The 15,742-nt window shown below is 44.8% G+C and overlaps 1 protein-coding gene across 1 annotated transcript in view; it reads left to right on the forward strand.

The window, feature by feature from the left end:
* LOC124042230 (protein eyes shut homolog) overlaps positions 1-15,742 on the forward strand; it is a 116,178-nt gene that overhangs the window by 44,278 nt on the left and 56,158 nt on the right. Inside the window, exons 5-6 of the mRNA XM_046360646.1 lie at positions 6,474-6,619; positions 14,162-14,276. Coding sequence (XP_046216602.1) covers positions 6,474-6,619; positions 14,162-14,276 — 261 coding nt within the window. The remainder of the gene's footprint in view (positions 1-6,473; positions 6,620-14,161; positions 14,277-15,742) is intronic.

A 15,742-nucleotide genomic window follows, 5' to 3' on the forward strand; every position in this document is an offset into this window, starting at 1 on the left:
TCCACTAACACTGACTTGTTCTGCTGGGGAGAGTGATCAGTCTCCACTAACACTGTCTTGTTCTGCTAGGGAGAGTGATCTGTCCAATAACACTGTCTTGTTCTGCTGGGGAGAGTGATCTGTCTCCACTAACACTGTCTTGTTCTGCTGGGGAGAGTGATCTGTCTCCACTAACACTGTCTTGTTCTGCTAGGGAGAGTGATCAGTCTCCACTAACACTGTCTTGTTCTGCTAGGGAGAGTGATCAGTCTCCACTAACACTGTCTTGTTCTGCTGGGGAGAGTGATCTGTCTCCACTAACACTGTCTTGTTCTGCTGGGGAGAGTGATCTGTCTTGTTCTGCTGGGGAGAGTGATCTGTCTCCACTAACACTGTCTTTTTCTGCTTGGGAGAGTGATCTGTCTCCACTAACACTGTCTTGTTCTGCTGGGGAGAGTGATCTGTCTCCACTAACACTGTCTTGTTCTTCTAGGGAGAGTGATCAGTCTCCACTAACACTGTCTTGTTCTGCTAGGGAGAGTGATCTGTCTCCACTAACACTGTCTTGTTCTGCTGGGGAGAGTGATCAGTCTCCACTAACACTGTCTTGTTCTGCTAGGGAGAGTGATCTGTCTCCACTAACACTGTCTTGTTCTGCTAGGGAGAGTGATCAGTCTCCACTAACACTGTCTTGTTCTGCTAGGGTGAGTGATCTGTCTCCAATAACACTGTCTTGTTCTGCTGGGGAGAGTGATCTGTCTCCACTAACACTGTCTTGTTCTGCTAGGGAGAGTGATCAGTCTCCACTAACACTGTCTTGTTCTGCTAGGGAGAGTGATCACTCTCCACTAACACTGTCTTGTTCTGCTGGGGAGAGTGATCTGTCTCCACTAACACTGTCTTGTTCTGCTAGGGAGAGTGATCTGTCTCCACTAACACTGTCTTGTTCTGCTGGGGAGAGTGATCTGTCTCCACTATTACTGATTTGTTCTGCTAGGGAGAGTGATCTGTCTCCCATAACACTATCTTGTTCTGCTAGGGAGAGTGATCAGTCTCCACTAACATTGTCTTGTTCTGCTAGGGAGAGTGATCAGTCTCCACTAACACTGACTTGTTCTGCTAGGGAGAGTGATCAGTCTCCACTAACACTGTCTTGTTCTGCTAGGGAGAGTGATCAGTCTCCACTAACACTGTCTTGTTCTGCTAGGGAGAGTGATCAGTCTCCACTAACACTGACTTGTTCTGCTAGGGAGAGTGATCTGTCTCCACTAACACTGTTTTGTTCTGCTGGGGAGAGTGATCTGTCTCCACTAACACTGTCTTGTTCTGCTGGGGAGAGGGATCTGTCTCCAATAACACTGTCTTGTTCTGCTGGGGAGAGTGATCTGTCTCCACTAACACTGTCTTGTTCTGCTAGGGAGAGTGATCTGTCTCCACTAACACTGTCTTGTTCTGCTAGGGAGAGTGATCTGTCTCCACTAACACTGTCTTGTTCTGCTAGGGAGAGTGATCTGTCTCCACTAACACTGTCTTGTTCTGCTGGGGAGAGTGATCTGTCTCCACTAACACTGTCTTGTTCTGCTGGGGAGAGTGATCTGTCTCCACTAACACTGTTTTGTTCTGCTGGGGAGAGTGATCTGTCTCCACTAACACTGTCTTGTTCTGCTGGGGAGAGTGATCAGTCTCCACTAACACTGTCTTGTTCTGCTAGGGAGAGTGATCTGTCTCCACTAACACTGACTTGTTCTGCTGGGGAGAGTGATCAGTCTCCACTAACACTGTCTTGTTCTGCTAGGGAGAGTGATCTGTCCAATAACACTGTCTTGTTCTGCTGGGGAGAGTGATCTGTCTCCACTAACACTGTCTTGTTCTGCTGGGGAGAGTGATCTGTCTCCACTAACAATGTCTTGTTCTGCTAGGGAGAGTGATCAGTCTCCACTAACACTGTCTTGTTCTGCTAGGGAGAGTGATCTGTCTCCACTAACACTGTCTTGTTCTGCTAGGGAGAGTGATCAGTCTCCACTAACACTGTCTTGTTCTGCTAGGGTGAGTGATCTGTCTCCAATAACACTGTCTTGTTCTGCTGGGGAGAGTGATCTGTCTCCACTAACACTGTCTTGTTCTGCTAGGGAGAGTGATCAGTCTCCACTAACACTGTCTTGTTCTGCTAGGGAGAGTGATCAGTCTCCACTAACACTGTCTTGTTCTGCTGGGGAGAGTGATCTGTCTCCACTAACACTGTCTTGTTCTGCTAGGGAGAGTGATCTGTCTCCACTAACACTGTCTTGTTCTGCTGGGGAGAGTGATTTGTCTCCACTATTACTGATTTTGTTCTGCTAGGGAGAGTGATCTGATCTTGTTCTGCTAGGGAGAGTGATCAGTCTCCACTAACACTGTCTTGTTCTGCTAGGGAGAGTGATCAGTCTCCACTAACACTGTCTTGTTCTGCTAGGGAGAGTGATCAGTCTCCACTAACACTGTCTTGTTCTGCTAGGGAGAGTGATCAGTCTCCACTAACACTGTCTTGTTCTGCTAGGGAGAGTGATCTGTCTCCACTAACACTGTCTTGTTCTGCTGGGGAGAGTGATCTGTCTCCACTAACACTGTCTTGTTCTGCTGGGGAGAGTGATCTGTCTCCACTAACACTGTCTTGTTCTGCTGGGGAGAGTGATCTGTCTCCACTAACACTGTCTTGTTCTGCTAGGGAGAGTGATCTGTCTCCACTAACACTGTCTTGTTCTGCTGGGGAGAGTGATCTGTCTCCACTAACACTGTCTTGTTCTGCTGGGGAGAGTGATCTGTCTCCACTAACACTGTCTTGTTCTGCTGGGGAGAGTGATCTGTCTCCACTAACACTGTCTTGTTCTGCTGGGGAGAGTGATCAGTCTCCACTAACACTGTCTTGTTCTGCTGGGGAGAGTGATCTGTCTCCACTAACACTGTCTTGTTCTGCTGGGGAGAGTGATCAGTCTCCACTAACACTGTCTTGTTCTGCTAGGGAGAGTGATCTGTCTCCAATAACACTGTCTTGTTCTGCTGGGGAGAGTGATCTGTCTCCACTAACACTGTCTTGTTCTGCTGGGGAGAGTGATCTGTCTCCACTAACACTGTCTTGTTCTGCTGGGGAGAGTGATCTGTCTCCACTAACACTGTCTTGTTCTGCACTGTCTTGTTCTGCTGGGGAGAGTGATCTGTCTCCACTAACACTGTCTTGTTCTGCTGGGGAGAGTGATCTGTCTCCACTAACACTGTCTTGTTCTGCTGGGGAGAGTGATCTGTCTCCACTAACACTGTCTTGTTCTGCTGGGGAGAGTGATCAGTCTCCACTAACACTGTCTTGTTCTGCTGGGGAGAGTGATCTGTCTCCACTAACACTGTCTTGTTCTGCTGGGGAGAGTGATCTGTCTCCACTAACACTGTCTTGTTCTGCTAGGGAGAGTGATCTGTCTCCACTAACACTGTCTTGTTCTGCTGGGGAGAGTGATCTGTCTCCACTAACACTGTCTTGTTCTGCTAGGGAGAGTGATCTGTCTCCACTAACACTGTCTTGTTCTGCTAGGGAGAGTGATCTGTCTCCACTAACACTGTCTTGTTCTGCTGGGGAGAGTGATCTGTCTCCACTAACACTGTCTTGTTCTGCTGGGGAGAGTGATCTGTCTCCACTAACACTGTCTTGTTCTGCTAGGGAGAGTGATCTGTCTCCACTAACACTGTCTTGTTCTGCTAGGGAGAGTGATCAGTCTCCACTAACACTGTCTTGTTCTGCTAGGGAGAGTGATCTGTCTCCAATAACACTGTCTTGTTCTGCTGGGGAGAGTGATCTGTCTCCACTAACACTGTCTTGTTCTGCTAGGGAGAGTGATCAGTCTCCACTAACACTGTCTTGTTCTGCTAGGGAGAGTGATCAGTCTCCACTAACACTGTCTTGTTCTGCTGGGGAGAGTGATCTGTCTCCACTAACACTGTCTTGTTCTGCTATCTGTCTTGTTCTGGAGAGTGATCTGTCTCCACTAACACTGTCTTGTTCTGCTAGGGAGAGTGATCAGTCTCCACTAACACTGTCTTGTTCTGCTGGGGAGAGTGATCTGTCTCCACTAACACTGTCTTGTTCTGCTGGGGAGAGTGATCTGTCTCCACTAACACTGTCTTGTTCTGCTAGGGAGAGTGATCTGTCTCCACTAACACTGTCTTGTTCTGCTGGGGAGAGTGATCTGTCTCCACTAACACTGTCTTGTTCTGCTGGGGAGAGTGATCTGTCTCCACTAACACTGTCTTGTTCTGCTGGGGAGAGTGATCTGTCTCCACTAACACTGTCTTGTTCTGCTGGGGAGAGTGATCTGTCTCCACTAACACTGTCTTGTTCTGCTGGGGAGAGTGATCTGTCTCCACTAACACTGTCTTGTTCTGCTGGGGAGAGTGATCTGTCTCCACTAACACTGTCTTGTTCTGCTGGGGAGAGTGATCTGTCTCCACTAACACTGTCTTGTTCTGCTGGGGAGAGTGATCTGTCTCCACTAACACTGTCTTGTTCTGCTGTTCTGCTGGGGAGAGTGATCTGTCTCCACTAACACACTGTCTTGTTCTGCTGGGGAGAGTGATCTGTCTCCACTAACACTGTCTTGTTCTGCTGGGGAGAGTGATCTGTCTCCACTAACACTGTCTTGTTCTGCTGGGGAGAGTGATCTGTCTCCACTAACACTGTCTTGTTCTGCTAGGGAGAGTGATCTGTCTCCAATAACACTGTCTTGTTCTGCTGGGGAGAGTGATCTGTCTCCACTAACACTGTCTTGTTCTGCTGGGGAGAGTGATCTGTCTCCACTAACACTGTCTTGTTCTGCTAGGGAGAGTGATCAGTCTCCACTAACACTGTCTTGTTCTGCTAGGGAGAGTGATCAGTCTCCACTAACACTGTCTTGTTCTGCTGGGGAGAGTGATCTGTCTCCACTAACACTGTCTTGTTCTGCTGGGGAGAGTGATCTGTCTTGTTCTGCTGGGGACACTGTCTTGTTCCACTAACACTGTCTTGTTCTGCTGGGGAGAGTGACACTGTCTTGTTCTGCTGGGGAGAGTGATCTGTCTCCACTAACACTGTCTTGTTCTGCTGGGGAGAGTGATCTGTCTCCACTAACACTGTCTTGTTCTGCTGGGGAGAGTGATCTGTCTCCACTAACACTGTCTTGTTCTGCTAGGGAGAGTGATCTGTCTTAACACTTCTGTTCTGCTGGGGAGAGTGATCTGTCTCCACTAACACTGTCTTGTTCTGCTGGGGAGAGTGATCTGTCTCCACTAACACTGTCTTGTTCTGCTAGGGAGAGTGATCTGTCTCCACTAACACTGTCTTGTTCTGCTAGGGAGAGTGATCAGTCTCCACTAACACTGTCTTGTTCTGCTGGGGAGAGTGATCTGTCTCCACTAACACTGTCTTGTTCTGCTGGGGAGAGTGATCTGTCTTGTTCTGCTGGGGAGAGTGATCTGTCTCCACTAACACTGTCTTGTTCTGCTAGGGAGAGTGATCTGTCTCCACTAACACTGTCTTGTTCTGCTGGGGAGAGTGATCTGTCTCCACTAACACTGTCTTGTTCTGCTAGGGAGAGTGATCTGTCTCCAATAACACTGTCTTGTTCTGCTGGGGAGAGTGATCTGTCTCCACTAACACTGTCTTGTTCTGCTGGGGAGAGTGATCTGGGGAGGTGATCTGTCTCCACTAACACTGTCTTGTTCTGCTGGGGAGAGTGATCTGTCTCCACTAACACTGTCTTGTTCTGCTAGGGAGAGTGATCTGTCTCCATAACACTGTCTTGTTCTGCTGGGGAGAGTGATCTGTCTCCACTAACACTGTCTTGTTCTGCTGGGGAGAGTGATCTGTCTCCACTAACACTGTCTTGTTCTGCTGGGGAGAGTGATCAGTCTCCACTAACACTGTCTTGTTCTGCTAGGGAGAGTGATCAGTCTCCACTAACACTGTCTTGTTCTGCTGGGGAGAGTGATCTGTCTCCACTAACACTGTCTTGTTCTGCTGGGGAGAGTGATCAGTCTCCACTAACACTGTCTTGTTCTGCTAGGGAGAGTGATCTGTCTCCACTAACACTGTCTTGTTCTGCTGGGGAGAGTGATCAGTCTCCACTAACACTGTCTTGTTCTGCTGGGGAGAGTGATCAGTCTCCACTAACACTGTCTTGTTCTGCTGGGGAGAGTGATCAGTCTCCACTAACACTGTCTTGTTCTGCTAGGGAGAGTGATCTGTCTCCACTAACACTGTCTTGTTCTGCTGGGGAGAGTGATCTGTCTTGTTCTGCTAGGGAGAGTGATCTGTCTCCACTAACACTGTCTTGTTCTGCTAGGGAGAGTGATCTGTCTTATTCTCTGATCTGTCTCCACTAACACTGGTCTTTACCTTTAATTTAAGTGCGTTTTCAGGCCTTTTTCGTCATGTGTGTGTGCGCTTGTGCGTGCAAACGTGTGTGTTTGTTTTACGTGTGTGTGTGTGTCTGCAGACCTCTCCTGAGTGTGCAGCCTCAGTCTGGCAGTGTTCAGATGGCACCACAGGCCCACAGTGCAGGAGGCAGCGAGGCCCGTGCAGCCCTTCGCCCTGCCACAACAACGCCAGCTGTTTAGTCCAAGGAGAGGACTACGTCTGCAGGTGAGACATGGCAGTATATTCAGGATGTAGGTGAGACACATGGCAGTATATTCAGGATGCAGTTGAGACACATGGCAGTATATTCAGGATGTAGTTGAGACACATGGCAGTATATTCAGGATGTATTCAGGAGGTGAGACACATGGCAGTATATTCAGGATGCAGGTGAGACACATGGCAGTGTATTCAGGATGTGGTTGAGACACATGGTATATTCAGGATGTGGTTGAGACACATGGCAGTATATTCAGGATGCAGTTGAGACACATGGCAGTATATTCAGGATGTAGTTGAGACACATGGCAGTATATTCAGGATGTAGGTGAGACACATGGCAGTATATTCAGGATGTAGGTGAGACACATGGCAGTATATTCAGGATGTGAACACAGCAGTATATTCAGGATGAGACACATGGCAGTATATTCAGGATGTAGGTGAGACACATGGCAGTATATTCAGGATGTAGGTGAGACACATGGCAGTATATTCAGGATGTAGGTGAGACACATGGCAGTATATTCAGGATGTAGGTGAGACACATGGCAGTATATTCAGGATGTAGTTGAGACACATGGCAGTATATTCAGGATGTAGGTGAGACACATGGCAGTATATTCAGGATGTAGGTGAGACACATGGCAGTATATTCAGGATGTAGGTGAGACACATGGCAGTATATTCAGGATGTAGTTGAGACATATGGCAGTATATTCAGGATGTGGTTGAGACACATCGCAGTATATTCAGGATGAAGGTGATAAAAAAAACTTTAACCTATAACAAGGCAAGTCAGTTAAAGAATACGTTCTTATTTACAATGACGGCCTACCCTGGCTAAACCCGGACGACGTGATCCAGTGACCTACGCATCCTGATGGCCCAGTGTGTTAGTTAGAGTAAGGGGCTTAGATAGCAACACCAGGGTTAGAACATGGGGCTTAGCTAGCAACACCAGGGTTAGAACATGGGGCTTAGCTAGCAACACCAGGGTTAGAGCATGGGGCTTAGCTAGCAACACCAGGGTTAGAGCATGGGGCTTAGCTAGCAACACCAGGGTTAGAGCATGGGGCTTAGCTAGCAACACCAGGGTTAGAGTAAGGGGCTTAGATAGCAACACCAGGGTTAGAGCATGGGGCTTAGCTAGCAACATCAGGGTTAGAGCAACATCAGGGTTAGAGCATGGGGCTTAGCTAGCAACACCAGGGTTAGAGTATGGGGCTTAGCTAGCAACACCAGGGTTAGAGCACCAGCAACACCAGGGTTAGAGCATGGGGCTTAGCTAGCAACACCAACAGTAAGGGGCTTAGCAGGGTTAGAGTAAGGGGCTTAGCTAGCAACACCAGGGTTAGAGCATGGGGCTTAGCTAGCAACACCAGGGCTAGCAACACCAGGGTTAGCTAGCAACACCAGTGGGGCTTAGCTAGCAACACCAGGGTTAGAGCATGGGGCTTAGCTAGCAACACCAGGGTTAGAGCATGGGGTTTAGCTAGCAACACCAGGGTTCTTTTTTTATTTTTTATTTTTTAACCTTTATTTAACTAGGCAAGTCAGTTAAGAACAAATTCTTATTTTCAATGACGGCCTAGGAACAGTGGTTAACTGCCTGTTCAGGGGCAGAACGACAGATTTGTACCTTGTCAGCTCGGGGGGTTTGAACTTGCAACCTTCCCAGTTACTAGTCCAACGCTCTAACCACTAGGCTACCCTGCCGCCCCAGGGTTAGAGTAAGGGGCTTAGCTAGCAACACCAGGGTTAGAGTAAGGGGCTTAGATAGCAACACCAGGGTTCGAGCAAGGGGCTTAGCTAGCAACACCAGGGTTAGAGCATGGGGCTTAGCTAGCAACACCAGGTTTGTGGCAGGTAGTCGAGTGGTTAAGTGTGTTGGGCCGATAACCGAAAGGTTGCTGGTTCGAATTCCCAAGTTGACTAGGTGAAACATCTGCCGATGTGCCCTTGAGCAAGGCACTTAACCCTAATTGCTCCCGTAAATCGTTCCGCTAAGTGACTAAAATGTAAATATACTGTGTTACTGTGAATGTAGGTGCCTAGTTAAATAAGGGTAAAAGAATAATAATAAAGGACCTAGATAAAAGAGTCTGCTTTGCTGTTGCTTCTAATAAGCTCAGGACAGGAAGCATCTTTAATAATAGATCATTATTTTCCTTTATATACTTCAGATGGGGGCTGGGAATTGCCAGAGACCTCACGATACGATATTATCACAATACTTAGGTGTTGATAGGTGCGATTCTCACAACTCACAACTCTATGTGTATTACGATTCAAATTTGATATTGCTATTTAATGTTCCAAACATTGGTCACCATCGTTCTGCTGCAGAGGTATTTAAAAAACCATTTTAAAAATATGTAACTTTTATTTAACTAGGCAAGTGAGTTAAGAACAAATTCTTATTTACAATGACTGCCTACCCCGGCCTAACCTGGACGACGCTGGGCCAATTGTATCCCTATGGGACTCCCAATCACGTCCGGGTCGTGATACAGCCTGGAATTGAACCAGGGTCTGTAGTGACGCCTCTAGCACTGAGATGCAGTGTTTTAGACAGCTGGGCATGAAAATAAAAGTGCTGAAAACATGTTGGCTCAGTATTAAAAGCTGCAATATGTAACTTTTTGGACAACCCGACTAAATTCACATAGACATATGCTTTATAGATCTGTTGTTCTCATTGAAAGCAAGTCTAAAAAGCAGTAGATATGTTCTATGTGCGCTATTTCTATGTTTCCCGTTCAAACGTTTTGTTTTCGGGTCTTTCACTTTCCGTTCTGGAAAATATATTTCACAGTGGTTTAGATAGTACAATGATTCTCTACACAATGACTGGTTGTTTTGTCACATTGGACGGAAATTGGACGGACTTTTAGAATTTTTGCAATCAAGAAATGGCGGAGTGATTTCAGCATATTGTTCCTTTACCAATAAAACGGAGAACAAGCTATAGGATGAAAAATACCGGAGTTTGGGCGCAGGGTTAGCCTGCTAGCGGTTTACTTGGAGTCAAATATCAATATAATATTGAACAAAAATAAGATCACCATATTTGACTGTCTCGATCCCCCCCCCCATCACTACCTCAGATCTGTGTAATGATATTAGTTGGTTATTAACATTTCTTTAAAGAATGTATACATTTTCTCCCTTTTAAACTGATCTCTGGTGATCATGACAAAGAGTAATGGCAACGTATAATATTTTATAGGTACTTAGCATTTAGGATGGGGGATTCAGGCCCTGTTCTAGAGCTATTGTTTCAGCTGTCTCAGGCAATAGTACTCAGAGGATATGAAGGGTAAAGTTCAGGCCAGTCAACACGTTCAAATGTCTTCTCTGAGTCAGGTGGACATAGAGGTGGACATAGAGGTGGACATAGAGGTGGACATAGAGGTGGACATAGAGGTGGACATAGAGGTGGACATAGATGTGGACATAGAGGTGGACATAGAGGTGGACATAGAGGTGGACATAGAGGTGGACATAGAGGTGGACATAGAGGTGGACATAGAGGTGGACATAGAGGTGGACATAGAGGTGGACATAGAGGTGGACTTAGAGGTGGACATAGAGGTGGACATAGAGGTGGACATAGAGGTGGACATAGAGGTGGACATAGAGGTGGACATAGAGGTGGACATAGAGGTGGACATAGAGGTGGACATAGAGGTGGACATAGAGGTGGACATAGAGGTGGACATAGAGGTGGAAAAGGTCAATCGGAACACATTTCAACATTTTATTTCAACTTTTTTGAGCAACCTCTTTTTTGGAGAAAGGTATATTAGTATTGAATGAGAGTGACCTGATGACGTATGGGATTTGAATGAGCCAATGACACAGTGTCATGGGTGAGTGGTTCTCTAGTGGGAGAGCAAGGGAGGGCAGTGCCCAGATAAATGGGTAACGGTCTCACGGGACCCACAGCTCTCTGTGTGTGTGTGTGTGTGTGTGTGTGTGTGTGTGTGTGTGTGTGTGTGTGTGTGTGTGTGTGTGTGTGTGTGTGTGTGTGTGTGTGTGTGTGTGTGTGTGTGTGTGTGTGTGTGTGTGTGTGTGTGTGTGTCTGTCTTTGTGTATGTCACATAGGACCAACTGCTGTGTGTGTGTGTGTGTGTCACATGGGACCAACTGCTGTGTGTGTGTGTGTGTGTGTGTGTGTGTGTGTGTGTGTGTGTGTGTGTGTGTGTGTGTGTGTGTGTGTGTGTGTGTGTGTGTGTGTGTGTGTGTGTGTGTGTGTGTGTGTGTGTGTGTGTGTGTGTGTCAGTCACATGGGACCAACTGGTAATAACAATGGGAACATGGTGCAGCCTGACCCCATGACATTATTTCAGTCCCATAGCTCAGGATGGAAGATGGGTTCCAAGCAGAGAATGGGACGTGTCTGTCTGTTGAAGAGAGGACAGTGTAGAGAAGGAGATATGTCTGTTGGGTAGAGGATAGTGTAGAGAAGGAGACATGTCTGTCTGTTGAAGAGAGGATAGTGTAGAGAAGGAGATATGTCTGTCTGTTGAGTAGAGGATAGTGTAGAGAAGGAGACATGTCTGTTGGGTAGAGGATAGTGTAGAGAAGGAGATATGTCTGTCTGTTGAGTAGAGGATAGTGTAGAGAAGGAGACATGTCTGTTGGGTAGAGGATAGTGTAGAGAAGGAGACATGTCTGTTGGGTAGAGGATAGTGTAGAGAAGGAGATATGTCTGTCTGTTGAGTAGAGGATAGTGTAGAGAAGGAGACATGTCTGTTGGGTAGAGGATAGTGTAGAGAAGGAGACATGTCTGTTGGGTAGAGGATAGTGTAGAGAAGGAGACATGTCTGTCTGTTGGGTAGAGGATAGTGTAGAGAGAGATGTCTGTTGGGTAGAGGATAGTGTAGAGAAGGAGACATGTCTGTTGGGTAGAGGATAGTGTAGAGAAGGAGACATGTCTGTTGGGTAGAGGATAGTGTAGAGAAGGAGACATGTCTGTTGGGTAGAGGATAGTGTAGAGAAGGAGACATGTCTGTTGGGTAGAGGATAGTGTAGAGAAGGAGACATGTCTGTTGGGTAGAGGATAGTGTAGAGAAGGAGACATGTCTGTCTGTTAGTTTTTTAAAATTGTATTTATTTTATTTCACCTTTATTTAACCAGGTAGGCTAGTTGAGAACAACTTCTCATTTGCAACTGCGACCTGGCCAAGATAAAGAATAGCAGTGTGAACAGACAACACAGAGTTACACATGGAGTAAACAATTAACAAGTCAATAACACAGTAGAAAAAAAGGGGAGTCTATATACAAGTGTGCAAAAGGCATGAGGAGGTAGGGGAATAATTACAATATTGCAGATTAACACTGGAGTGATATGATCAGATGATCATATAGTGTAGAGAAGGAGACATGTCTGTCTGTTGGGTAGAGGATAGTGTAGAGAAGGAGACATGTCTGTTGGGTAGAGGATAGTGTAGAGAAGGAGACATGTCTGTTGGGTAGAGGATAGTGTAAAGAAGGAGACATGTCTGTATGTTAGGTGGAGGATAGTGTAGAGAAGGAGACATGTCTGTCTGTTGGGTAGAGGATAGTGTAGAGAAGGAGATGAAGGAGATAGTGTAGAGAAGGAGACATGTCTGTTGGGTAGAGGATAGTGTAAAGAAGGAGACATGTCTGTATGTTAGGTGGAGGATAGTGTAGAGAAGGAGACATGTCTGTCTGTTGGGTAGAGGATAGTGTAGAAAGGAGATGTCTGTCTGTTGGGTAGAGGATAGTGTAGAGAAGGAGACATGTCTGTCTGTTGGGTAGAGGATAGTGTAGAGAAGGAGACATGTCTGTGTTGGGTAGAGGATAGTGTAGAGAAGGAGACATGTCTGTCTGTTGGGTAGAGGATAGTGTAGAGAAGGAGACATGTCTGTGTTGGGTAGAGGATAGTGTAGAGAAGGAGACATGTCTGTCTGTTGGGTAGAGGAAAGTGTAGAGAAGGAGAGTAGAGAAGGAGACATGTCTGTCTGTTGGGTAGAGGAAAGTGAAGGAGACATGTCTGTTGGGTAGAGGATAGTTCAGGCTAGTTGTGTTTTATTGTTAGAGTTTTGGTGAGTTAGATTTTCATTGTGCTTATGACACTTGAAAATTTAATGCAATAGGCTGATTTTCACTTTCCTAAAATGTAGATCCTGTAGTCACAATAGCACTTTAGTGCAATGGGGTTTATTTATAGTGATTCCTGTGCATTACCAAAATACATTTGTCAATTGTTAAAAGCACCATGGTTATGTAAATGTTTGATAGACCATGATACATGTTTCTCAGACTGCAGTGCTTTTCACTGTTGTGTGGATGCTATAGCTAGACATAGTGTCTTCAGAATGTCTTCACACCCTTTTCCACATTTTATTATGTTACAGCCTTAATTGACTATTTATTACATTTAGATTTTTTGTCACTGGCCTACACACAATACCCTCCTAAATGTCACAATACCCTCCTAAATGTCACAATACCCTCCTAAATGTCACAATACCCTCCTAAATGTCAAAGTGGTATTATGTTTTTAGAAATGTTTACAAGTGAATTAAAAATGAAAAGCTGAACTAAGAATTGAACCCTTTTGTTAAGGCCTAACTAAGTTCAGGAGTAAAAATGTGCTTAGTAGTCACATATTAAGTTGCATGAACTCACTGTGTTTGAAAAAAACGCAGACATTGAATTTCCCTTTGAACATGGTGAATTTATTAATAACACTTTGGATGGTGTGTCAATACACCCAGTCAGTACAAAGACACAGGCGTCATTCCTAACTCAGTTGCCGGAGAGGAAGGAAACCGCCCATGGTGATTTCACCATGAGGCCAACGGTGATTTTAAAACAGTTACAGAGTTGAATGGTTCTGATAGGAGAAAACTGAGGATGGATCAACAGCATTGTAATTACTCCACAATACCAACCTAAATGACAGAGTGAAAAGAATGAAGCCTGTACAGAATACAAATATTAAACATGCATCCTGTTTGCAACAAGGCACTGAAGTAAATCTGCAAAAAATGTGGCAAAGAAATTCACCTTTTGTTCTAAATACAAAGCGTTATGTTTGGGGCAAATCCAACACAACACCTCCCTGAGTATCACTCTTCAAATTTTAAAGAATGGTGGTGGCTGCATCATCTTATGGGTATGCTTACACATGTTATGTTATATTCTACCCTGATGAGAATGTTATATCTTACACATGTTATGCTATATCCTCCCCCGATAAAGGATATTATAGCTTACACATGTTATGTTATATCCTACCCTGATATCCACACCGAGGAGAGATGAGTGTGTGACTTTGTTTTTCAACTCCACCACACCATGATCGTCTTGTCTGCATTTCCTCCTCTGTCATTATTATTATCAGTGGTCTGGTCTACATATCATGCCAGGTGTTATTGATACATCTGACAGCCCGTTGCTCTCCTCCTCTGTCCTTATTATTATCATAGATCTGGTCTACATATCATGCCAGGTGTTATTGATATTGATACCTCTGACAACCAGTTGCTCTCCTCCTCTCCTCTGCAGGTGCCTGCCAGGGTTTTCCGGGAAGAGCTGTGAAGAGATAATAGACTACTGCAGTCTGCTCAGTGTCAACTGTCTGCACCAGGGACTGTGCCTCAGCGTAATTGGTGGATATAATGTAAGTCAGCCAATAGGTGAGGCCTAATGAAATGTGGGAAAGGCAAAAAAAAAGGTTTGATATGATGAGCCATAGTTTATTAGTGGGCTGCTTGGACTGGGTAGTGTTCTGCCCTCTACACATCAGAGAAAACACACCCTGGGGCTATTAGGAATGTTTTACAATAGACTACAGTAACCATTAGTGTATAGACCTCTTACGTTCCAAATGGCTCCCTAGTACCTATATAGTGCACTACTTTTGGCCATTTTGGCCTTTTCCTCTCCACTCCATGTTCAAAACAAGTGGCATGTTTTGTGTAATGATTTAGTATGTCTAGTATAGGGGCACCTTGTACCTCGCTTCAGGTTAGTGCACATTCAGGAGTTATTTTGTTTTCATAGTCTGAACAACCGATGAACACCACTATGGTATGCCAATGTCGGATAATAAAACGACAGGCCACTGGTAGCCGTTAAAGGAATAGTGCGAGATTTTGGCAATGAAGCCTTTTTTTACCCAGAGTCAAGTGAACTCGTGGATTCCATTATTTTTTGTCTGCGTGCAGTTTAAAGGAAGTTGGAGGTAGTTTTGCGAGCCTTTTCCAGTCACTGCGCTAACACTAGTTAGCAATGGCTCGTAAAACAACCTCAAACTTCCTTCATTGTCAAAATCATGCACTATCCCTTTAACATCATCTATTTATTTATTTATGACATATTTAGAAGCTATCAGTTTCTCACTTTTCATGTCTATATTTTTTTGCTACATGATTTATATACTTTGTTTTCTTGCCACTGTTTCAATAACGTTTTGCTGTCACATTCAATATCAGCTGTACACTTTGAATAATGTGCCAAGCAGCCCATTCTATCGACTTGTTGAGAAGAATATTTACATTTGAGATAGTAGATAGCTATATATTGATAATTTTATGTCAATATTTGTTTATTTAATGTATTATAGTGTGCTAGTGTTCTAAGTTCTAGATATGATGATAAAAGGTCAAACATTCACAAAATATTGTATCTATTTATATTTTATCATATCGTCCACGCCAACTTGTCAATGTGGGTTTTAACTATTTTCTATCAAATGTAAATATTCTTCTCAACAAGTCGATAGAATGGGCTGCTTGGCACATTATTCAAAGTGTACAGCTGATATTGAATGTGACAGCAAAACGTTATTGAAACAGTGGCAAGAAAACAAAGTATATAAATAATGTAGCAAAAAATATAGATATTTAAATCTCCAAACCAAAAATCATAACATGATTACAGGTTTCCTATGGGTGGTGATTAGGGCTTGTCCATGGACATGAACATTGTTCATCATAGGTATTAAAGTATATCTATGCATCACACTTCCTAAATGTTCAGACATCTGTTTTCTGAATCTAGCCAATGGATTACACTCTAGTCTCGTTTAAAGTAAAGGACAGTCAATAGAATCTGCTTGGTCTAACGCTGTCATGCTATAGATGA

Source organism: Oncorhynchus gorbuscha, linkage group LG08 (assembly GCF_021184085.1).
Source record: "Oncorhynchus gorbuscha isolate QuinsamMale2020 ecotype Even-year linkage group LG08, OgorEven_v1.0, whole genome shotgun sequence".
NCBI classification, from domain to species: domain Eukaryota; kingdom Metazoa; phylum Chordata; class Actinopteri; order Salmoniformes; family Salmonidae; genus Oncorhynchus; species Oncorhynchus gorbuscha.